Genomic DNA, 26,828 nt, shown 5'->3' on the forward strand with positions numbered 1-26,828 from the left:
GGATATGGTCCTGCAATGTTGATGGGTCTAATCTCAAAGGGCATTTCAGTATTGTACTGTTTAATGAAGCCCCTACTCTGGGTACGAGGACCTCGACTTGCTACACAGGTGCCACACATTTGGCATCATACTTCGATGTTCGTCCTCAAACGCACGTTGCAGTAAGCATTGTCCAAGGTCTTGCGGAACCCAAGATAGCCAGCTGTGGTACCGTTGTGCATCTGAGTCACCTCACTTATCCTTTTGTCCCTGGGAATTACCTGCTGTGCGATCTTCATTGTTCCATCGGCTCACTCCCCTATATGTGCCAACAGACTGCTGTTGACCTCTATGAATTACCACTATGCCCAGTATGTCTTGCGAATTTCACAGATCTTTACCAATATGTCGGTGGCGGCGGCTGCAACTCGTGTCTGAGTAAACATATTCTTCAGCAGTTTACATTTTGACACTTACAATGTTTCATGTTTCGTATGATTTAGTAGCCGAATCTTGGCATGAAATGTACATCCAAACAGATCACATGGAATGGCAAGGGGAGGGTGGGGCTGAGTTTGACGGAGCTTTCGTGCTTGTCGTTTATCCTCTTCGTGTTGTCATCATTCCTCTTCAAACACCGTAACTGATGTAGAAACAATGTGGCACCAAAGAATACAATTCTGATATGTAATGTAGAGTTAATTATGCAGATGTCTTTACCCCTACATTTTATTTATGTTTTTCCGCTGTTTGCTCTCAACCATAGTCTTACTTAATAAGTTAACTAGTTTCCATGTTGTATATATCCTTGAAATAAACACTATTTTCCAGATGAGCTTTGGAGAAGGATTTCACCATCCAGACGAAGATGAAGATGAAGGAAGTGGTGGGGGTGGTAAAGGAAACTGTGCTGTATGCAATAAATACACTGATAACGGTACAGTATTGGACTCGCAGACCTTGACTTCCAAAATGCACTTTTATCAGAAGTTGACTAAGTTGGCAGCTGGAGAGAATGGACTTGTCATAACTGAAGAGGGAGTGTTGTGTTCAGTGTGTACGCGCCTTCTCAATTACATGGACCGCATTGAAGTGGAACTCTCAATGCTAAAGACTGCTATCCTTAACTGCATGCGGAAAAAACGAGTTTCGGAACAGAAGGCATGCAAGACAGACAAAGATCACCATGAACATCCAGGTAGGTTTTATAGGGTCTAGATTTTGTTAATAGATGTAGAGTAAAAGTCACCTGATCTTGATCACTAGTCATACAACTTTAATATTCTTGTAGATTATAAATGTTTAAATCAGAGAGTGTCAACCAGGTTCCATGATGCCACATTAGGGGTTCTGTGAAATTGCATAGAATGCCTTAAGAACTAATCCGGAAGGGCGTGGGTTCGATTCCCCATAAGGAAGTCAAAATTTGTTTAACGTCGCACCGACACAGATAGGTCTTATGGCGACAATGGGACAGGAAAGACCTAGGAGTGGAAAGGAAGCGGCTGTGGTCTTAATTAAGGTACAACCACAGCATTTGCCTGGTGTGAAAATGGTAAACCACGGAAAGCCATCTTCAGGGCTATCTCCCGGATGAAAGCTCATAGCTCCGCGGCCCTAACCGCACAGCCAACTCGCCCAGTCAAAAAAATTTAAGACACGAGATATCCACTTTCGGAGGTTAATTCAGCCTACATGAAAAATGTGTACCAGGTTAATTCCTGGGGGCAAAGGCGGCCAGGTGTGGAGCTAACCACTCTACCCCATCAAGTACTGAGGTTACGGATAGTGGAAGCCTTTACCTTCCACCTCTCCAAGGACCTTCATGGCTTGTATAGAGATGACTTTGCCTTCTTTTTTTCTTTCTTTTTTTTTTTTTTTTTTAAGAACCGTCATTAAACTTAACCATTATCTTTCCGAAATGGACGCTGTATACAAACTTTGCTGATGATTGGACATCCAGACATGCTGCCATTGGTGAAAGTTGATGATGATGATGATGATGATGATGATGATGATGATGAAGATGCTTGTTGTTTAAAGGGGCCTAACATCTAGGTCATTGGCCCCTTCGGTGAAAGATGTCTCCTGCAATCAGTCAGAAAGCTTTAAACATATTACTCCAGTTCTGCTCACATCTTATTCATGTGAAGAAGGGTTTTTTTTTAACTCGCCGAAATTTATATGGACAACCTCGAAAATAGTAAAATAACAAACACCATTAATGATTTGTGTCTTTGGCTACGCTATGTCGATGACACACTAGCAATAATAGACAAAAGCTGCAACAATAGTGAAGACATACTAACTTACTTAAACAGCCTTGATAATTGCATCAAGTGTACTAAAGAAGATGATGACAATAATTTCTTCAATTGTTTAGACATTACAATCACCAGGACCTTAAACAATTCTGATTTCCAGATTCACAGAAAACCTTCATTCACTCCCACAACCATAAAACAAAATTCTCTTCACCCACAATCGCACAAACAAGCCTCATTTTACAGTTTAGTGTACAGAGCATTAAAAATTCCCATGTCAACCGCTAATTTAAAAAAAAAAATAAGTACCATAAAAGAAATAGCTGTTTTCAATGGATACAATCCCTCAACCATACAGAGAATAATCAATAAAGTGAAATTGAAATTGGCCACAAACCTCTCCCCAATAAAAATTAATAAGCCTAAATATGCATCATTCACCTACATTAACCCCATTATACATCAAATCGCTACCCCTTTAAAAAAACATGATATCAGGGTAGCCTATAAGACCCATAATTCTAATCAAAAGCTATTTTTGAACCGCAATAAGATAAACTCGGACAACAATAAATTTTCGGGCTCTGGCATTTATAGACTGAAATGTGCTGAATGTAACAGTTCATATATCGGTCAAACTGGTAGAAGCTTTGCAATTAGATATGCAGAACATTTCAATGCCCAAAAGCACAATAAACACTCAGCCATGAGCATCCATATGAAAGACACCGGACATAGCTTTACCACAATCGAACAGGATCTCCAAATTTTAAAAAGACTAGATAAAGGCAGGCTCATGACCAAGTTTGAAAATTTATACATTTTTTTGGACCAAAAATATAATAAGAATAAAAATTTAAATGATCCAATAGACAACCGAAGCCCTCTTTACGAACAATTAATATTTTCGCTCAATAGTTTAAATCTGAAAGACAAAAGACTTGTTAACGTCCTCAAAACAAGCTCTCCAAGCACCCCCACTAAGCCGCTCAACTCATCGCCCCTATTCTCCCTCCAATACACACAACTCCTCCCCAAGCGCCAATCACATACCCACAGCCCCGCCTTCTCAGATCCACTCCCCTCCTCTAAGACGTCACACGTACAACACAAGGAGCAGGACATTAGCGACAGCCAGCGCTCCACAAACCTCCTAACAATTAGGTAACAGCTCAACAGCTTTCAAGGTAAGTTTTAACTTTCACATCTTTCATTTCTCAATGATTTCCCCTTTTTTTCTCTTTTTCCGTCATTTCACTTAACTAATTAAGACAAATCCTCCATTTTCAGATTTCCCTCACATGTAGGACAGCTCAAACACCGATTGCACTGCACAACATTTTCGACCGTTGCCCATTCAACCAACAACTGACTTTCCCACACTTCAACAACAAAATATACGCAAACCTTTAGTCAACTAGGAAGAACCTAATGATGTTTTTAACTATCTTCATTTGAAGCCGGTGTTGTTTTAACTCTGTCTTAGCACAGCCTCATTTTATAATCAACAAAAGCTGTTCACTTGCACTGTGCACTCCATTCAAATAGCGAGTGACCAACGGAGTTGACTCCCTCATGAATCCTAGGGCGAATTATTTTGGTTGGAGCCAAATTGGAATGTTTTTCCTCATCAGTTTTAACAATTATAAATAAGTGTACAGTAATTATAAAATTTGTGTTTTATTTTGTCAACATTTGTATATACTACGTAGAACTACCATCGAACTCAATATCATATAGACTTTGATTACTTTCATTTTTATACTGTGCATATGATGGCCTCATTTTAATATTAAGAAACCTCTAGCGTATTTTACTATGTGTAACTAGTCTATTGTTATTTCGTTTAGGATAGGACTTTGTATGTGTTTTTTAATGTATTCTTTCTTACATATTATGTTCATAATTTCCAACCAGACGTCTGGTTTAATTTTGAGGTGCCTTGATATGACTGATGATGCCCCACATGGAGGGCGAAACATGTCTCCATTTTAACGATGTTTAACTAAAAATATTAACATCCTGTAATGTATTGAATAGGTTGGAGTCCAATAAATTCTCTTATATTATTATTGATGGTAGCTTGTTCCACTTAAACAGAGAGTCCGCACAAACTCCAGCGTTGGTCTTGATCTGGTTTAGTTTTGACCATATACCGTGTGGTAGGTCAAATCCAGGAACTTTATAAGTGACCAGTCGCATGTCTTGAAACTCCTGAGGAGCAAAAGTCTTTTAACACGTTCCCTGCGGCAGTGAATTTCGATGACTTAATGTTACGTCGTATCGGCCCACCGGTGACCCGATGCTGCCTTTAGATATTATCGGTTCGGGTCACCGGTGACCTGACGAATTTGACTTTGTTTACTCCCTAGTATGACATCCTAAACCATGCATGTGCACTTTTTGTGTGCGTTATTGTTGAGGAGACATTCCAGCGTATTTACCTGTGCCACAGTGTTCCGATTCAACAATTGTGTGAAACAGAAATGATCCCGGAAATAATAGGGTCACCGGTGGGCCGATCTGAACTAGCAGTATGCCTCGATCCTTTACTTCCATTGGAACAATATGTTGTCGATTAGTTAACGGAAATTCGTAACTAGGACGTAGTTACTCACTTCGCAATTCTGAGAAGTATGCACCGACGGATAAGAGTAACATATTTCGGGGCACCTGGTGGCCCGAACCGCACGGAACGTGATATAAGCCTACCCCAGTGTTGTCCTAACCCTCTTTCTTTTCCGTGCCACCGGTGTGTCAGAATGTGAAAGCTCCATACCTAAAAAGGACGTGAAATTGCTTGTAAATATTATATTCGGAAGATAATAAATATATCAATAACTACTCCAGTAACCTCTATAGGCAATGTAGAAAGCAGATATCAGAAGGGTTACTCCTTAAACAACAATCTACCATCTGCGGGAAGCAACACTCTAGGCTTCATTCACCGTAACCGCGCTAAGCGATTCCCGCGTAAAAATATAGGTCAGACAACAATCGGGACTCAGGGTGACCCGAAGCGATATGAATGGAAGATGAAAAAAACTTCCTTCGGGTCACCGGTGGGCCGATCAAAACTAGCAGTATGCCTCGATCCTTTACTTCAATCGGAACACTAGGTTGCCATTAGTTAACGGAAATTCGTAACTAGGACGTAGTTATTTACTTCGCAATTCTGGGAAGTTCGCACCGACGGAGAAGAGTAACATGTTTCGGGGCACATGGTGACCCGAACCGCACGGAACGTGTTAATCATGGGACCACTGTCTCACTATATCAAGTTCTCACTGATTTGTCCTACAGCTATCTTCATAGGGAGCTGCCTTGAACAAAGACTAATTAGACAAGCATCAGATTTGTCAACATGAATACAAAGATCCTGAATTTGGAATATCGTGCAGTACTCTTTGATGAAACATTACATCTGTGAAGGTCAGATGGAGGGATGTAGCTCAGAACTGGAAGCCATTGAGTAGTGGTGCACGTAATGGTACAATATCAGTCTTCCTGATGTGAAGGCTATTTAACCACACCCTGGGAGTGCAGTTATCAGTTGCAGATAGAACCAAACCCTCCCCTGTTATTGCTGAAGCTCCGAGAGCTGTAGCCCTGTTATGAAATTATTTAAATGTTCACCAGTTGTGATATGTCACCATTGTTAAATAATTTGTTGTGGTTTCTTGTTAAAGCGAAAAGAAAAAGTGAGTTAGAAACTATATTAGTGCTTTCCTTCTTACATTGTCATTTTATTCATCCAGCGCTACAGCCTTGTCACTTTTTTACTCTAGAAGATTCTAGTGGCATCTAGAAGATAACAGCGTTCCTTTCCCTTAGAATATAAAGTATAATAATAATAATAATAATAATCATCATAATGTTATTGGCTTTACGACCCACTAACTACTTTTACGGTTTTCGGAGACGCCGAGGTGCCGGAATTTTGTCCAGCAGGAGTTTTTTTATGTGCCAGTAAATCTTACCAACACGAGGCTGATGTATTTGAGCACCTTCAAATACCACCGGGCTGAGCCAGGATCGAACCTGCCAAGTTGGGGTCAGAGGGCCAGCACCTCAACCGTCTGAGCCACTCAGCCCGGCAAAAAAGTGAATGTCACAGTTTAAGGTTGTGCCTTACCTACTTCATTTTTAATGTAGGGATTTTAGTAACTTAATTTTTTCTTATTATCTAGGTTTTCTAGTGTCTTCAAACAGCGAATGTAACCGCCCTAATGGGTGTAATACCTTAAAAGGAAACATGAGTGAGGACCCTTATTTCCCTTATTTCAAATTTGTTTGCGGCTAGGATTTTCATTATTGAATCATATCTTTCACCTTTCGGCTGTTAATTTTCCTTCCTGCTAGTCGCAAACTAGTATGGGGTTATTCTCTGTTTCACTAAGCAGCGATTGTTCTGTAAAGTTTATTGTGATATATGAAGGCTTGTAGTCCTTGGAAATTGGGAGCCCCGTTCTCCCCCGTTATTAACTGCTCAAGCCAGTTTGACGGGTGCGTGTACGGACCTACAAAACATAACCCAGGAGCGGTTTGACGTATACATGTACGGATTAGGCTGCGATGTTTTAGTTGTACATCTGTATGTCATCTGTAGGTTGTCAACGTGAAATTTTAGCACGGCTCGCAGCTCAGGGTATCATTCTATGCAGGGCAGTATCTCCTACCATAATGCGGCATTGTGTTGGCATAAAAAATAATTTGTTTCATCAACATCGATCGTTGTACACAACATGGCGGCGTCCTCGCATGCTCTGTATTTATCTAATGCAGCTCTCAAATACATATTAGGTGAAAGTATTGATGAGAATAATCCGAGTGATAATGAAAGTGTTAGTGATGATTATCCACAGCAGGAAATTATGTGTTTTGTACGTAGTGATAGTAATATAACTGAATGCTCACCTGAGTGGTCATGGACACCTGTTGATTCAAGTTTTATTCCAATAAGAAGGTAATTAGGTATTTTTTTACTTTGCATGCCACCTTTTTGTATGTAGATGCAACATCTGCATGATATGAACTGCGTATCCACTTATTTTGAACAAAATCAGACAAGTCTTTCAGAAGTTATAGCAATGTTTGTGACAGCATATAAAATTGTGATATTTTTCTAAAATTTATTACCACTGTATGCTAAATCTTGGCCAACTTTTAATACTGGCTTGAAGGGTTAGTCTGGGAAGCTGTTGCCTTCTTATAAAATTATTTAAATTATCAATTGTTGTTAAGTGTGATTGATCACTGTCGTTAACTTATTTGTTGTGGTTTCTTGTTAAAAAGAAAAACAGAAAAGAGAAAGAAAAAGGAGTGAGATAGAAAATATATTAGTGTTTCCCTTCTTATGTGGTAATTTTATTTATCCAGCCCTGTGGCCGTGTCGCCTCCTCCCCACCATATATCAACCACCATAACAGTTATTACTGTATTTAGATTAGGATTTTGCTGACATTTTTAGTACTCTCCCCGTTCTGTACATGTAGGTACTCTTACATGAAATAATTGTGCAAGTATGGTGAAAAAAGTGTTAATTTTCTCATCTGAAATGAATTCTGAACTTCTGTAGCCATATTTTCCTTATAAAAGTATGCTTGGAGTTAATGAATCATCCTGTGCATATTTTTTTTTTTGTGAAAGTGTTTGTACAGGAAGAGAAATCATACAGTTTTATTATTTTGTTTGGTTTTTTTTTTGCTTTACATCTCACCGACACAGATAGGTCTTATGGCGATGATGGGATAGGAAAGGCCTAGGAATTGGAAGGAAGCAGCCGTGGCCTTAATTAAGGTACAGCCCCAGCATTTGCCTGGTGTGAAGATGGGAAACCACGGAAAACCATCTTCAGGGCTGCCGACTGTGGGGTTCGAACCCACTATCTCCCGGTTACTGGATACTGGCCGCACTTAAGCGACTGCAGCTATCGAGCTCGGTATTATTATTATTATTATTATTATGTTGTTGTTGTTGTTGTTGTAACCTATGGCTTTATTGGGAAGTAACTCCAATATAAAATCGATATCTCTAGACAACAGTAATATACAAATAACATTAATAAAGTACAGATGTATTAGGGTATAGAGTCTTGTTTCTGGTTGTCCAGTATAGGGCTGATTTGTGTCCTGTGCACTGAAGTATGTATTTAGAGTCCAGTACTGATCCAATAATTTTGTACACTCTTCTGTCGGATATATTTTGATTCTAGCTAGAGGTGCAGCTAAACAGTCATGTTCTGTTTCAAATCTGAAGATCGCCACTGCTTCTTTCCTCAGCTTGCTTTTATTTTTGTCCCATACGTCATTTATTTTTTCCCATTATTATTGGTACGGAAATATCGTGGAACAGAGAGGTTAAGAAGGTACCGAGGTGAATGGGTGAACAAGGAAATGACCAGAGGATAAGTTAAAGCACTAAATTCTGAAATTTTATTTCTTTCCTTTTTTGTGTGTGTGTTTAAAATTTGATAGATTGAAAATTTGAATAACCAACAGCAAATAACAGTTAAATGGAATAACAATGAGCTTGTCAGCTCTGATAACAACAGTGGACCATGAGTCCAAAAATCAGGTACAAGAACTGGATAGAATTATCAACAAGATAATATATAATGGATGAGCATTATAGCTCTGAAGGTACTCTATTTTACAAGAGCATGTTTGCTCCACTCACTTACATAGTCCAGGAGTTTGAGCTCGAAAAGTTAATACTATATAGTCCGGCCTCTCAGAGGCACAAGTTTCTTAAAAAATTATGCCTGACAATCTTCAGATAATGTGTTTACTGTCATTTCTGCTCAAAACTCTTTTACACATTCGTCTATAAACGATTATCAAATAAATGGGGCAATGAGTGCCCATTCTAAATGGCCTTAATGTAAAAAGAAAAGGTTTAAGATGGGCTATGAAAAAAAGGCTAGGAGGCGAAACACTTGCACTCCTTTTAGAAAAGCTCTTAAAACCCTAAATGGGCTTATGGCCCGAAGTTGCAGAGACTGAGCCTATACTACAGAGGGGTGACTAAAAGAGAGATATTAAATACCAAAAGGGGGTTAAAAATTTTGGGGTTTAGAAAATTTTAGTCACCCAGTACCAAGTTGAATGGGAATCAACAGAGGGTAATCACACTTTGTTCCCTTATAATACATGTTTCCCAGTGGGCATTTGAACAGAGTCCTCAGACTTGTCGAAAATTTACATTTAAACTTTACATTAAGAAAAGAAGTTTGAAACCTTCCCCTCAAGCTATCTGCCTGGAGTTATCACAAGTTAAGAAATTTCTGCCATTACCTTGAGTAGTTGGACCCTCCGAACGCCGACCTGTAGCCCCTGCCTCCACATAACCTGCCGAACTCACTATAGACTGGAGCAATGAAGATGACAATACGGCCCTAAAGCGCCTAACTTTTATAGCATTTCCGAGGGGAAGTTTCCAGAACTCTTTACAGATAGGCTGGATGCCTGTATGCACCCCCAATTTTAATTGGCTAGCAAAAATATTCACAAAATTCCTGATTGGTTAGGGTACTAAGGAAGAAGGAAGCAGTAGGAGTTTGACAACTTTGATACATGAAAAAAAAAAAAAAAAAAAAATTTCAAAAACTAAGGTTAGCCACCTTTTGAAAATCGAAATTCCCTTAAGAATTAATTGTCCTCAATCCCATTATTCTCCACATTCCGTCCGTATCGATACTTATTATGATAAAATAATTGTGCAAGTGCACTATTAAAAATATAAATGAAGTGAAATGATGTATGGCTTTTAGTTGCGGGAGTGTTTGAGGACAAGTTTGGCTCGCCAGATGCAGGTCTTTTGATTTGACGCCTGTGGGCGACCTGCCCATCATGATGAGGATGAAATGGTGATGAAGACGACACATACACCCAGCCCCCAGCCAGCAAAATTAACCAATTATGGTTAAAATTCCTGTCCCTGGCAGGAATCGAACCCAAGAACCCTGTGACCAAAGGTCAGCATATTAACCATTTAGCCATGGAGCCGGACTTTAAAAATATAAATTTTCCTTTTTGAAAAAATTGAGCTTTTTGACCTTATACAATTTCAACACCATAGACATAAAACTGTCTCGCTACAAATGTTTTACAATACCGCTCATAGGCTAAGTGCCCATGAGGATGGTGAGATTCCTTTGAAAGTAATTCAGCTTACATAAAATCATGAACAAAATTCCTGTCATATCATTGTCTAGTTAGCGATTAACACGTTGGGTGCCACGTGCCGCCATATGGCGTCACGGTGGTCTTCAAATTTGAGATGGCGTGACACCATATGGCGGCACACCGTTCTTGAAATCAGAGTTGGCGTGACGCCATATGGCGGCACAGTTGAGTTTCAGGCGATGCGCCGTAGATAATCAGCTGTGACTTCTATGCGCGTAAAATTGGTACTACGTGAAGGGCGAACTTCAGGGTCTATTCCAGCTATGTATTTTTACTGTATGCCACCATATGGCGCCACAGTATTCTTCCGAAGCCACTGAGTGGCCTGTGGTCGTTGTCACAGGTGAAAGTGCGCCAGGCAATGTTTATTCCTCGTTTACGTACGTATTATCACTCAGTTTATATAGTTGTGCAAAAATATAAAAAAATGGAAGATATTGGTAATAATCTTACGAGGGAACACATACATGTGTTACACTCGGATTCGGTTGAAATTTGGTAGGAATATTCGTGGGAGACAGTAGAATGCTAAGGTGAAAACTGCATGTACCCAGCGCAAGTTTAAACGTCAAAATTGAACAAATAAATAGTCATAAAATTAGAAGTGCCGCGGGAGTATCGGGGTGTGGCGGAGAGGTAGGGAGGAGCGAAGCAGCGGACGTGAACCAACCGGGCTGCGTCGAGCTGCGCCAGCAGCCAGGTAGCGTAAGGTTAACGCGTTCCCCTTAACTTCCTGATCAGATGTGCAAAACGTAAATATGAAAACAGCACATGAAACAAGTGTACAAAGGACGATGTTTGAACGACGATGCCAATAAGGTTTGAAAAATTACAACGTGTAACAAGAACTCGGGCGTGCCGAGACGCATATTTTCAATGTTTAGAGTTATCAGAAATCTGTTATCAACAATATGTAATGTAATATAAGTACTTGTTTTGCATTTTACTAGGTTTCCATAAATATTGCGTTAATTTGAATTAGCAAATAAATATCTCGTATTTGAAATTCGTATTGCACATTCCATGTCAAAAAATTCTGTGACACCATATGGCATCACGCTATATTTTATCTTTCCTAAAAATTGATGTGACACCATATAGCGTCACACATGACCATGGTATGGTGAGATAAAATTTACTTAGTACATCATATAAATATATCCCAAGATTATATAAACAGACTACAACGCGTACAATTGCTTTGGCACCAGCAGAATGCAATTCAAAAACAAGCCTGGCACCAGTGGAATAGTGTGCTACAATCGGCTTGGCACTCAACGTGTTAAATGCATGTTGTCTCCTCTGCTGTACTTGCATCCTAACTGCTCTGACATCATAGTTGTGCTATATGGCCTGTAGTATTAGAAAGTATTGACTCAGCCTACGTGACAGCTGTTTAGGTATTTTGATGGTGTTATAGCAGCCTGAGCCTAGAAAGCCAAGAACATGGAAGAGATGATATGTCGTATGGTCTTTGTGTCATCTCGTAATCTTCAGGCCTTCAGGTCGAGCAGTGATCTGTGCAGGCCCAGGGCTATAGCACAATGGCGTTTGATTTTTTGTTTTGGTATTGTTCCTTTTATATCATGGTATTTTTAGATCAGTGACAGTCTGAATGTACTTCAGACAGAACATACTTACCTCATTGTTAGATTATTAACTATGAATTTTCAATGTGATTGTATTTAGGGGTTGATTTTGTACATTTTCTTGATGTTCATTTTTAATTCTTCATCAATCACTTGTTGCTGGATATTTACTTCTATTGTTAGTAGTTCTTCATTTTACAGCAAAACTTGATTTATATGAACATGGGAAGATAGAGTATAATGGCTATTTGTAATGATTTTCTTCCTGTCTCTTTAGCTGTTGCTTTTCCTAAGACTGCTCTTTGTTTCATGTTTTAGGTGAAGGTAACAAAATGGATGGAGTTCGTGATATTAGTAAAGAGACAGTAAGTACCTAATGTTACGCCCATAGTAATAGATTACCCTTTTACACACAGAGAGAACAAATAGTAAGACCTCTGCATTATAGTTGGTCTTGAGAATGAAAATATTATCTTCCAAAAGTCAGTACTGTAATCCTTCATTTAAATGTCTTTTGAGAACCTTGAAGAAAACAAAAAAAACAAAAAATGTGAAAAAAAAAATAACTTAAGTAGAACATACCTGTTTAATCTAATGCAGATCCCATTTTTAAAAGGCTTGAAATCAACAAATTGCAATTGTATTGTGCTGCTGCAGAACAGGTGCAAATTTTAATTTTGCTGCATACAGCAATGAGTTCCTTTTATGGATTTTTCAATACTAAAATATACTGGTAGTTATGTTAACATTACAGTACATGATTGTTCCTCTCCAATACTTTAACAGTACTATACCAGGTGGCTCACCACCCCCTTGCGATGTAGTATTATGCATTTCGCCTTGTTTACTACAAGTCTGAAATACATCAGTCCCTCTCCCTAAACCATGGTAATATAACGAGATGTGTGGTTATGGCTAAAAACCAACAGGAACCGTGAGCGCTACTAATTAATTCATTGTAAATACCCCATATAAACCCTTAAAACAAGCATTGATACTAAGAATATGTACCTTACAATAAGAGGTGCATACACAGACCAGGAACAGCTATGCATAGGCTGGAAACTGCCACCTCACAATAGCTCACTTGCCAGGGGAGCGGTGGGAATTGTGATGGAGGACGGTGCTCAAAGGTTCGAATCCCACGCAAGTTGTTGTTGTTGTTGTTGTTGTTGTTGTTGTTGTTGTTGGGATTTTTTTTTAAGCCTGTCTACTGGGATGTGGCAAGGTTGCATACTTTATAGTTTCCACAGACTGATTTTTTTATTTGGTGCTGAAAAGGGCCATTGGTATAGTGGCATATGGTATGGAGCTGGATTGGAAAAGGGTAGGATTTCAGTTACCTGTATCTTTTAACGCAGCACCTGCTTGAACTGATTACCTCCGCGGTCGATACAGAGCTGCGCGCAATGTTGTAAGGACTGTCTTGCCTGTTGCAACATCTCCGGTGTTATGGATCGGCATGCTTCGGTAATGAGCTGTTTAAGATGACCAGCATTGCTTGGCTCCTGTGCATACACCAGATGTTTATATCGTTCCACTGAAAAAAATCCAGGGCTATAAGATCAGGCAATTTTTGTGAAGAATTTAAGGGCCATTTTAGAGTCCACCTACTCAATACAAAATACACTTTATTTATTTGTTTATTGTTGGGTATTCAGCCCAAAGGCTGGTTTGATTCTCCACAGCTACACCAACAGCTGTCATAGATAGTCTAGGTGTCACTGAAGAGACATACTAGGGAAACGAAATTCACTTTAATACACGGTACATGTTTCATCCTGAAGTATAGGACATTTTCAGCCGTGGCCTGGCTAGAGATAAAAATCAACAAATATAAGAAAGAAAGAAAGAAAGAAAGAAAGAAAGAAAGAAAAACATGCAATAGCTACAATAAAATCAAATTTGTCCACTAAAAAACAGGTCAGGCTTAAAATTAGTTTATTTTCCATTTAAGAAATTTCCTCCAAAATCTTGTAATTGAAGAGAGTAAAAACTTAATTGCATAACACTTGTTGCATTAAAAATTCTTCATGCTAAAATCCAGGCAAAGTTTCAACTGTATGGGAGAGAGGGGACCTCTCAAAGGCAAGCTTGAGAAAACGGTCAGCAAAAAGATGTCAAATGCAGCGAGATCTTGCGTCGTATAGGAAAAGGTCTGTAAAGAACAAGAAAAATTTTATCGGTGGACGGTTGAAACTGAGAGTGGAAACATACTAATCGTTGTTATAAGAGAACATGTACTCACCCCCTCTCATCCACAGCAGCTGTCCTTGCTGTTATTTTTTACATGTGTGCATCCTGAATCTGGTTAGATACCTCTGAGTGGTGACTGGCTGGGTTCCATTGTGTAACAAAGGAGGGGTGGGGGAAGTTGACCAAGTAGGAGGAGAGACTGTCATCTGATTGGAGAATGGATTTTTTTTTTTTGCCAATACGCTTATTTTATTCTTAAAATTATAAAATCCTTTTAATAACAACCACCTACTCAATACATTATATTACTCATTGAATTATAAAATAATCATGAGGTGTCTTAAATAAAGGAACATATTTAAGACACCTCATGATTATTTTATAATTCAATGAGTAATATAATGTATTGAGTAGGTGGTTGTTATTAAAAGGATTTTATAATTTTAATATATTGTCCTCAATACGGTTCTATTATGAGATTAATTACATGTACTTTATTCTTTCCGAGAATTCTAAAAAGTTAGGGTTCTAAAGAGTTAGGGTTTTATTTCAAACAGATTTTTGAACACTACGGTGTCATTTAGATTATTATTATTATTGCGTCCTTGGTCCAAGAAGATATACAAGTTTTCTGTTGTTTTCATTAAACTCCCTTTAGTTACACTCCATAGAAAATTCAAATCCTGCTTGATGGTAGTGAAAGCATGCCCACTACTATCCTTGTGCTGGCTCCTGGCCGAGAACTTTCAATGTTTTTTAGCGTTTGTATGTTCTGCGTATCTTAGGGCAAATGACCTACCAGTTTGATCGATGTACGAGGCATTACAGTACCTGCAGTCCAACTTATTAACTCCCAAGTTAGAAAAGCTATTTGATTTTTTATTCACTTCATTGTGATTAAATAAAAGTGACTATTTATTTATTTATATTGTGTCAGAAGCATACATATTTAAATTAAATATGAGGAAAGAACATTAAACATAATATAAATTCTTCAGTGATGAAGAGCCACATTAAACTATGTGAGCCCAAAACCTTGCGACGTCAAGTGCATTTGGCTTCGCTTTAACCAGATCTTCTGTTGTGCGACTGAATGGGCATGAACTACATTGCAGAATGGGCATGAACTACATTGCAGCAAATGGGCTGTGGTCTGCTCTTCTCCACATACACACAAAGTACTGTCCGCTTCGAGACCCCCTTCTGCTTGACCCTGCACAGCATAACACCAGAGCGCAGTCTATTCAGTGCTCTCCAATTCACCCAGTCTGTAACATGGCCAGGAGGGAGTTCCTCTTTTGGGGTCATCCATTGACTGATACTCGTATGTTGACTCCTGGCGCGCCATTCTTGAATTCTTGCTTCCTGCGCTGTTCCTGCAAGTGTTTCGGCAACTCTCAAGAAGCTTTTCCTAGACTTAAGGCGCTGGCGGGGTGGCTCATATCCAAACAAAGGGTGGGCTTCAGGTGTCAACGTCTTTCTCTTTTCTTTCTTGGCTGCCACTTCACGGCGGATATCGGGAGGTGCTATCCATGCAAGACAATACACATTTTCTAAAGTTATAGGTCTCAAACATCCAGTAATAATGTGGCAGGTCTCATTGAGTGCTACATCAACTGTTTTGGCATGGCAAGATTTGTACCACACCAGGCATGCGTATTCAGCTGCAGAATAGCAGAGCGAAAGGGCAGATGTCCTCACTGTGTCTGGTTGTGCTCCCCAAGATGTTCCAGTTAGCTTCCGCACAATGTCACTTTCTCCTTGATGTTCAAACACTGTTCTGTGTAGGTTAAGGCACGATCCAGAGTGACTCGAGGTATTTCAGGGTAGGACAGTGTTGTAATGCTATGCCTTTCCAAGTGACCTTCAGAGTTCGGGAAGCTTCTCTGTTGTTTAGATGGAAAACACAGATTTGCGTCTTACTTGGGTTTGGTGTTTGTTGATTCTTCTTGTAATAGCCAGCGAGAGTGTCTAGAGCTTTGGACAATGTTTGTTCAATCGTCTCAAAGTTATCTCCCTGAGTAGTGATGACACAACCATCAGCATAGATGAAACTATTCGTCCCAGCGGGAAGATGCTGATCATTGGTGTAAATATTGAAAAGCATTGGTGCCAACACGCTTCCCTGAGGTAGTCCGTTCTTCTGTATCCTCCACCTGCTTCTTTTTCCCTGGAACTCAATGAAGAAACTTTGATTTTGAAGTAGGTTTCTAATGGCGCAAGTCAGATGAAAGTCCTTTGTCACGCTATATACCTTTTCTAGGAGAATTCGGTGATTAACACTATTATATGCTGCCGAAAGATCTATAAATGCAGCTACTGTGATTTTCCAGCTTTCAAAACTATCTTCTATGTGTTGACTTAATTTTAACACTTGCGATGTGCAGCTTTTTCCTCTCCTGAAACCAGCTTGCTGTGGAATCAGAAGTGGCTCAATTTTATCTGTCTACCTATTGAGGATGTCTTTCCAGAATCTTAAAAAGATGACACAATAAGGAGATTGGTCTGTAGCTTCTAGGGTCATTTTTATCTTTGCCTGGTTTTAGAATGGCTATGACCCTAGATTTTCTCCATATTTTAGGTATCGCGGGAGACTGAATGCAGTTGTTCATGAGTTCTGCCAACCAGCACTTCGCAGTAGGACCAAAGTTCTTAATTTGTTCCAACCGAAGGTCATCAAGTCCTGCTGACTTCCCAATCTTACACTTACTGAGAGCTAATTCCAGTTCAGTTAGTGTGAAATGCTTAGATAACTCATTGTTCTCGTCTGGTTGTCTGACTATATGATTCTTCCCTATTTTCATGGAAAGTTTTGGTTTTCCATCAAGCAAAAGTTGGTGTGCTTTTTGATCTGCACTTACATTGGCATGTATGTTAGCTTGAGTAGGATCATTGTTCAAGCGTCTTAAAAGTCTTCAAGCTTCTTGACTACTCCTACCCATATCAATTTCAGACATCAACTTCATCCACGTCTCTTTCTTTGCTTGGGAGATAGAGGAAAGAAGACTTTGTGCTACTTGAATAGTTTGCTCACTAAATGGGTCTTCTTCGTGAAGCCGGTAGTAATCGTGCAGCAGAACAGTTGTTTCATGAGTTACACCTTGAAGGTAGCGTGTCCTGCAGCCTCTGTGAATTGATGCCCGTGAACAGAATTTCACGATATCAATGAATTTGTCATAATCTTCGGGTATAGGAGAGACAGTTTTTATCCTCTCATCCAACATACTGGAAAACCTTTTTCAGTCAGCCTTTCGAAAGTTATATCTCTGTCTGAACCGAACTTCATGTGGTCTTATGGATGAAGAGAGATGACATATTAGTGGCCGGTGTTGTGTTCTTGGAACTGGTGAGCCCATTTCTTTAGAACATTGCTGCACAAAGCAGTTGCTCACAAAAAGAAGATCTGGGTTATACCCTTGCTGCCATCTTCCACTGATGAAGGAGGAGGGAAGGTTACTGTCTTGAATAAGGGAAAGCTCCTGAGTTTCAGCCCATGAAATGACTATCTCTCCATTCTCATCTTCTTGAGCATACCCCCAGATGTGACTACGTCTGTTAAAGTCACCGATTACTATTGACTTTGTGTGTTTACCAAAATTTGCAGGTGGCAAGAAAGGGAACTTTTCATTTGGAGGCTTGTACACAGATGTAATGGTCATTTTACTTAGCTCCACGGTGATTATTTCGATTCACAGCAATTATTATAAGAAGTATTTCTATCCACCTATTCAATACAAATCATCTTTATTGGTGTTTACACTTTCATACAATTAATTCATCTAAGGGACATGTTTTGCTCTTATAAAGAGCATCTTCAGCCTTTAATCTATAATGATGTTCGTGAACGTCATAAACATATTTTTAAAAAAATAGTCAAAATTAAAATTACAGTAGTTTAAAAACCAAAATTACATTACATCTAAAAAAACAACATTAAAGCACTTCAAAAACGTGATAACATGAACACTTAAAATTATCACAATGGCCATTCAGAACCTTATATCTGAAACTATTATTGAATCTTCGTCTTAAAAACAGTAGTAAATGTTTTTCTATAAAAACAGCACCAAGGTGAACAGCAATCTTACGGAAAAACAAAAATTAAAATGCAACTTATGTGACGTGGTGTTTCCAGAATGTAAGTTAAAATAGAGTGCTCACAAGCTAAATTGTGAAAACACAATAAACCATATTCCTTTAAACATAACAGACAGGATGTAGAATGTGTGCGGGAGTCAAATGTAGGCTCTAGTTGAAAATGCTGATCAACTTGTTTACAAAAATGTAGGTAGTAAATTATGTTACGCAAATTTGCGAGGTATAGAACGTCGAACTTCACCTCTGGCCAATTTATACGGATAGTGGAACCTGTAAAGAAAAAGGGGGGAATTTAATATTTAATATTATTTTGATGTCGTTATCTTCAGTATAATGAGTACTGCTGATCTGGAGACCTGGCTTTACAAATACAGCACTGCCATATCTTGGATATTTCTGATGTTCATCCCTATGCGTTTCCTGAATGCACAAGACGTCACATTTCTGATCTTGGCATAGTTTTTGTAAGAGTTTTTCTTTGGCACCTGACAAGCCTTCAATGTTTATGGATATAATTGCCATGGATGGCTCTGGAAAGAGCCGTTTCTTAAAACACGTTTTAAGATTGATTAGTTCTGCTTCTGTTGTGAGAGAATCAGCCATCTAGGAAGAGTCCTAGTCCGTTGCCATGGAGACACCCGGATGTATAACAATATCACATGCAAATACACCCTACTGAGAGGTTTCTCTCGTGTCCCCAATAAAAGTGACTGATTATTATTTTTAGTTGAAAAAGCTGTCTTGATTTTATATTTCTTGAAAACATTAGCAGTCTGCATTATACCTGGATTAGCATAAGTAAAAGTTGTTTAGTAAAAGTTGGGACTCAGGAATAAGTTTAGAAAAATGTTTCCTCTGAACTTCCTTTATGATTAAATTGATCTTATGGGAACTATAATCATTAAATTTAGCCAATTCTTTTATAAAACGAAGTTCCTTATCTCGCTCTAATTTAGAAAGGGGAATGTCAAAAGTGCAGTGTACCAAACTATAGTAACTTGCTATTTTTTGACTGTTAGGGTGAGCTGAATTGCTTTTAATAGTTACTGGCGAGAATGACAGTTTTCTAAATATTTTAAACTCAACCTGATCTTGTAAACTTGTTATTGTTACATGTAGAAAATTTAAAGAACTATTAACTTCATCCTCCAACGTAAATTGAATATTGTGGTCAAGGGAGTTTAAATAATTGAGAACATTCTGACAATCATTAACTTTCTGGTCAATTATAATGAACGTATCATCCACATAACGGTACCAGATCTTAAGGCCTGGTATTTTCTCCAAGTTCTTGGTGTGCTCTAGACGATCTAAGTAAATGTATGCCAAGATGTCCGAGGCTGGGGCTCCCATTGGTAGACCTTCCTGGTGAAATATTTTATTATTAAGAGTGAAATTTTTAAAATGTAAAACGAAAGTCAGTATTTTGATAAATTATCTATTTCTAGTTTACTAAGGCAATTTTGACCAAGTAAGTCATTACATATGATATGATCAGAAGAAATTTGAAAGTCTTTAAGTTTTTTTTGCAAACATTTGGTGAATTTCTCAAGGGAGAATCATTGTAAAACTTGTAATACTTACTGAGAAACTTATGAATAAATACTGAAGTGCTATAGTTAGAGCTATTTCTGAAATTAATGATAGGTCTAATTAGCCATTTATCAGGATACGTTGTATGGAGATGGTTTCGAACGACCATCGTCACGTGCGGTTGAACTCCGTGATGTTCAAACCACATCCTGCAACAGTCAAGGAGTGGCACGTTCCAAACAGTGGTAGATCATTTTGAAGGAATTGCAGATACCGTTCTCCCGTCGGAGGTCCCTCAAAGGAATAGGGACCAATGAGATAATCACGCACGATGTCACACCATACGTTCACGCCCAATTCTACCTGAAAAGCTGCCAATTGTACCCAGTGGGGATAATCCACACTCCAGTAATGCATCTTATGTCGATTAATGGTTCCATTGTTGTGGAGCCGTACACTTCGCCTGTACAAAAGATGGTTGCTAAAATGGCATGATCAGCAGGATCATTGTTCACATGCTGTAGGGTCTATTGACAGAACGCCATCCGTGCTTTGAAATGATGACCATGGAACTCCTGGTGTAAGTGCAGGTAATATAGATAAAACCGCTGAGTATGCAATATCTGCGTAACAGACACCCAGCTGATGTTTGTCTCCTGTGTAAAAGCCCGTGTGCTAGTGTGAGGGTTATGCCAGACAGCATCCAACGCAACCTTTTCATTGTGAGCAGATGTCACAGGATGATCTTGAACAGGATGTGTCCTTCCCAGGGGCACAGAAGCCCACAGACATCTTTCTTTCTACACTCGGAAATGTCATACATGTCGGTTGTCATCTATCCTTTATGTATCTTGATACAGGCTTTGTGTATGCATTCTGTCTAGTTTCTCCATAGATGAGTAACATATCCTGTACTCGTCGCTGGAATACATAGCAAGACAGTGAATAAACTTTGTGTTGTGACTTGACTCGAAAGAGGGAATTTCGCGCAGCTACATACCTACCTGCCATTGCCTGTTTCTATTGTTCCAGTAGGGAACACCTGCCCTACCAGTGGTCTATGTAGCTTGGAACATGTACGACATAGCTAATTTGTTGTTTGTGTCCTAGCCGCAGATCATCACCTCCTCATCCTCGTCCAACTCAGCTCAGTACTTTTTGCCACGATACATACAGCCCATTACAGGGCCAAATAAGCAAATCAAGCTATAGAAGCTATCAAGTACGCAACCTTACCACATCACAGGCAGTTGGCAGCAAAACAAAAAAATATTTGCGTGGGATTCGAACCTTCGAGCACCGCACACCTGCCAAATGAGCTATGCGTGGCTTGACATACGGCATGCAGTTTCCAGCTTATACAATACCTGCTCCTGGTCTGTGTGTGCACCTCCTGTTGTAAGGTACGTGTTCTTTGTATCTCTGCTCGTTTTACTGGTTCATTCGGAATACCCATAATGAATTAACAGTGGCGCTCACAATTCCGTAAAAATACATCTCGTTATATTACCCTGGCTTAGGGAGAGGGATGGACTACTGTATTTCAGATTTGTAGTAAAAGTAGCAGGATGCATAAATCTAAGTCGCAAGGGGCTGATGAACCAGCAGGTATATGACAATGGGTTTATGATTTTTATTTCTTCCATTTCTGTATGAATTTGAAAACTTATACTTGCTTACTACGGAGCAATGTAAAACGAAATAAAAAATACAAGATGCCAGATGATGTGATGCTCTTTGTATTCAACAACAGTCTGCCATTTAAAGCAGACGGGTCCTTTTGCAGTTTGGGACACCATGTGTTTCAGTGCACATAACTCTTATCCATTGGCAGTAACTTTGGGAACCTTTGAAAATCGCAAAATAAACAGACTTTGTGGGCATCATTCACTGTAAGTGCATAAAACAATTCTTGCAACAAAAGAAAAGTTACACAATAATCTAAATACAGTGACCAGGAGTGACATGAATGGAACAGTAACCAGAACTTTATTAGGACTTCCCACCTAATCAACACTATACAAATATGATTGAATTTTTATTTTACCTCATTAAAAGTAGGACTAGCCGCCTCTGTGGTGTAGTGGTTAGCGTGATTAGCTGCCACCCCCGGAGGTCCGGGTTCGATTCCCGGCTCAGCCACGAAAATTTGAAAAGTGGTACGAGGGCTGGAACGGGGTCCACTCAGCCTCGGGAGGTCAACTGAGTAGAGGTGGGTTCGATTCCCACCTCAGCCATCCTGGAAGTGGTTTTCCGTGGTTTCCCACTTCTCCTCCAGGCGAATGCCGGGATGGTACCTAACTTAAGGCCACGGCCGCTTCCTTCCCTCTTCCTTGCCTATCCCTTGCAATCTTCCCATCCCTCCACAAGGCCCCTGTTCAGCATAGCAGGTGAGGCCGCCTGGGCGAGGTACTGGTCATACTCCCCAGTTGTATCCCCCGACCAAGAGTCTGAAGCTCCAGGACACTGCCCTTGAGGTGGTAGAGGTGGGATCCCTCGCTAAGTCCGAGGGAAAACCTGGAGGGTAAACAGATGATGATGATGAAAAGTAGGACTAGTTTTGATCTGCTATTGGACCATCCTCAGCTATAATATAATAAACTTTAAAGTTATATACACAACGCATTATGATATAAAATTCTGTTGAAATCACATTCCTTCTTTGGTAATGTCCTCATGAGTTATGAAGTTCAACTGTAGAAGCTTCTTTAAGATTTGTCCTGCAAATTTCAGTGCAACACTTTAAAATACTATACTTAAAAAAGTCTTTTGCATAACATTTTTTAATAAAGACTTGAAAAAGTCATGCTTATCACTATAGTATGATTGCACTGTCCACAAGCTGCAGACATTTCTCCCGAATGCCATATTGTACCTGTTGCAGAGATGCCAACTTTCAAGGAAAACAATTAGTAATGCAGCCCTTAGGGCACCGCGGGGTGGGGGGAAATCTTCCCCCTCACCCCCACCCCTCAAGATCTCACTAACTTATACATCATTAAAATATCAATGAACAACATACAATTCAACCAGATGTAACATATTCAAAGGTTGGCATATAAACGTTAACTCAGTTAGCTTTCCCTCAACTGTAGAAGCCAAAGTTTTAATTAGCGCTTCCGTTCTTGTTCTCTTACAACCGTACTTTGAAGCTATTTCCGAATCAGAAAACATTTTCTTGAACAAACGTCCCGCATGGTCACTGCAGGCTAAAGGCAACTTGTGTTCAACTAGAAATGTCGTAAACAACAACTCTGCGCTTGTTACCGAGCTTTCAACTTCCGAGGATTTAGCAAAAACAGTTAAACTCTTGTTTGCGTCCCTCAGCTTGACTGTATCCGTATGTAATTTGCTAGCCACGTGTTTTCGACAGTCGTCTCGTCCACCATGCGCAACTAAAAAATCGCGATTACACGCACTACAAAATACGTGTGAAGGATAGTTTGAGGAACGCAGTAAACAGCGCCATCTTTCGAGTATTCCTCCCTATATTTTTGAACTATTTTTGAATTCGTAATAGTGTTACTGGTCACAGTAATGACACCACTCGTACTGTCCTGCACAAGAAATCGCTTCACTGTTTATTTCATACTTTTCGCATTTCATAACATACAATTAGAATATCGTAGAAGAGCAATATATGTAAATTTGTCAGACAAAATCGCAATAAATACTTCAACAGTCATGCACACAGTATTCACAATGAAACTGAGTTTGTCACCACTTTGCCGCCCAAACAAAGACAAAAGAACTCAAATACTGGCTTGGAAGACTGATCATGTGACAACTTCTCCGCGAGATGTACCACTTAACAGGCGGCTATTTCTCCGGTACTGGAAGCACACACTGCGTTCGGCGTGTGAAAATTCGAAATATTCTTAAATGAGGAACAGGAAAGGGGGACAGAATATAAATGTTTACTGACAAATCTGAAAAGAATATTCTGAGAATTCAAGCTATAATGGCATTCCTTGTGTATCCTTTTGAACACCTCACACAATTACATTTTTAAATCAACAAAAAATCGTAATTTGTGGCGTGTCATTCGTAAAGGCAAAATATTGATGGGTAATTCGTAATTATTACGATTGAATCGTAATAGTTGGCATCTCCGCTGTTGCACCAGGAAGTCCCTGCTGTACTCTGTGCTCATTGTTCTGCCATGTGGAACGAGGTGGCACACAATGACACCCCTGACATCATACACAACAATCACCATCAGTTTCACGGAGTAAGGATTCTGACGGAACTTCCGCTGCCTTGGTGATCCGGCATGTTGCCACTCCGCGGACTGACGTTTGAGTTCCTGTTCGTGTGCCCTAGCCCAAAATTCATCAGTGGTGATTATTCGTGATAGGAAGTGGTTGCCATCTGTTGCCAGCTACTAGGTGGTCGGAGCATGTTGCATATCGCATCCACCGTTGAACTTCCGTCAGTGCATGTGGTACCCACTGTGATTCGATTTTGTGCAGTTGCAGCTCTCTCCACAATATCCTGTGGATGATGCATTTCTTGATGCCACTTGCCCTCTCTAACTCCAGTAGCATCCATCATCTGTCTTCCTCCAGGAGCTACTCGATGACGACACGTGCCACGTTGGTCAGCATACTCACAGGTCGTCTCAAGCGTTGCTTATCACCGGTTGCCACACGTCCTTGCTGAAACTTTCTTACCCACCATGCTGCTGTACAGTATGGGAGGGCATATCATTCTCAAGGGCTTCACCAATTCACTATTACATTCTCTCGCATTTCTCCCTCGGAAAATGTCTGTTTTGATGTATGCGTGTTGCTCAAGACGGGTTATTTCCATCTCGCACAACGCTCGCCACACAACTGATTTCTCAGCGCTCTATGTGCTGCTATCAGCAATCACAGAGCCATCTGTTATTGAGAATACACACTATGCCTCCACAGCTTCCACACGACAAATAGCAGTTTGTGATCTGCTAATATATCTGCATGAAAAAAATAGTTTCAATGACTTTTGCCCCAACCCTCATAGTAATCAGCAATTGTCTTACTTTTGGCTATGCTTTTTTTAATATTAAATTATTCATTTCTTGATTCTTTAATTCACATGTGTGCAGCAAACTTTTCTTATCTCTCATTTTAAAATGCCACCAGCAAATTGCATAGATCCTATAATATAGGTAATTCAACAGTTTCTACACTGAACATAAGACTAACAGCATGTCTTGCACTCTAGTATGAATCAACAACAAAACAGTAATGATTTTATGTTAGTTATTTTTCTGTTCTTGCATACATTTCAGCTGTCTTAGTTTACACAGACTCTTATTATGCTTTTTTTCTTTCAGGAAAATGTTGACAATGTTGCTGAACATTGTCAGCAGACTAACGATGAGCAGGACCCTGATGAACCAGAACCTGTCAGTGACTCTCATCATAGCAGTTTGGAGAAGGCTGATACACCACCTGACCAAATTGAAATTACAAAACTCAAGCCTGAGGTTCCTAGCAAACAGTATAAATGTGGTGTTTGTTCGTATACAACCACATTCAAGTCTGTGATAATATTCCACCTTCGTCAGCACGTCAAAGGGAGCTATAGGTGCGATTTTTGTAACATAAATATATCACGAAAGTCTGAGAAAGTTTTGCAGATGTCAACACAACCCCATCTTCGTCATAAGAAAGCTGTTCCGACAGGAGTTACATCCACAGTGTCAGTTGACAGTGCTCCTGTACCAAGTGATTGTGGTGCAGCCGTAGTTAGTCGGACAGAAGAGCCAACCGACATCAACAACATTGAAGATATGTGCACTAAAGTGTTGCCTAGTAATAGTACTGTTACTGATGCACCCGTGTCTAGTACGATTAGTTTAAGTGAAACACAAACAGAGTTATTGGTAAATACTGACATAGCCGATGGTGAAAATAGATGTATAGAAATGTTGAGTGATAGTGTAACAGAATTTAAACCAAGTGTGTCCAACACTTCCTCTGTTAATAATCTAGAATGTGTAAGAGATATGCCAGGTGTTGAATAGAAAAGTGATCTGTTCCTTTATGGTGAAAGTGCTACTCAGAAATCTTGGTTAATGTTGTGTGAGGAATTGGCTAATTCATAGAAATAAATGCCTGGGTAAGAAAGCTGACAAGAGCGAATATATAAAAGAAAGCAAGGGATCAAGAGCAGAAGTTATCAGGTAAAATTATTAGATAACACATTAGAAAATGTATCTTAACTGAAGTTCAGAATGTTCAGATGAAAACATTCATTGGGGTAGAATAATAAAATAATGACAGTGTCTATTGTTGAATCTTGGATGTTGCTGTGGGGAAGAGGGTGAATTTGACAAGAGAGTGGAATACAGGAATGATTTTTCTGATGATAAATATAAATAGATAAGCATAGAAAGCAAGGAAGAAGTATATGGACACATTTCATTCCTCTTGAAGCATCTTGTCAGTCTAATATTTTCTTTATCTGGAAGCCAATAGTAATAGAAGAGCTGATGACCTGGATGTTAGGCCCCTTTAAACAATAATAATCATCATCAAGAAATGTAGTCATGATATAGGTTTTTGGGTTTATGCCGTGTCAGGAAAATAAGGAGAAATTCTTTACGTTTCGCAGAGAACTTTGCTCTGCATCTTCTCTATTCAATACGGAACAGTCATGAAATTTTTAACTTTAAAAGGCTTCTCAATCGATGAGTTTAGAATTTAGATATTATAATAGAAGTGGAAGTGGTACATTTATTCATCACCAGATGGCTCACCGGACACGGCACAGCGCTAGCATTCGAAGCGGAAGCTGACGGAACTTTCAGAATTGGCCTGAGAGGGTCACATAAGATAACATGTGTTCACACATACAAAAGTATGACATTGACACAATCCTGGAATGCAACATCTGGGGATGAGGAACATACGAATTTGCAAGAAAAACACCGAAACAAAATAACAATAGTGAAGGGACAGTGAAGGGAACTACCTACGTAAATCCTTAATGGC

The 26,828-nt window shown here is 39.5% G+C and overlaps 1 protein-coding gene across 6 annotated transcripts in view; it reads left to right on the forward strand.

The window, feature by feature from the left end:
* LOC136883556 (uncharacterized) overlaps positions 1-26,601 on the forward strand; it is a 135,836-nt gene extending 109,235 nt beyond the window's left edge. For all 6 annotated transcript variants that reach the window (XM_067155932.2, XM_067155936.2, XM_067155934.2 and 3 more), the window contains 3 exons: positions 811-1,177; positions 12,337-12,383; positions 25,166-26,601. In XM_067155932.2, coding sequence (XP_067012033.2) covers positions 811-1,177; positions 12,337-12,383; positions 25,166-25,858 — 1,107 coding nt within the window. In that variant the 3' untranslated portion in view covers positions 25,859-26,601. The remainder of the gene's footprint in view (positions 1-810; positions 1,178-12,336; positions 12,384-25,165) is intronic.
* Positions 26,602-26,828: the final 227 nt, after the last annotated feature.

The sequence above is a fragment of the Anabrus simplex genome, chromosome 11, assembly GCF_040414725.1.
Source record: "Anabrus simplex isolate iqAnaSimp1 chromosome 11, ASM4041472v1, whole genome shotgun sequence".
Classification (NCBI taxonomy): Eukaryota; Metazoa; Arthropoda; class Insecta; order Orthoptera; family Tettigoniidae; genus Anabrus; species Anabrus simplex.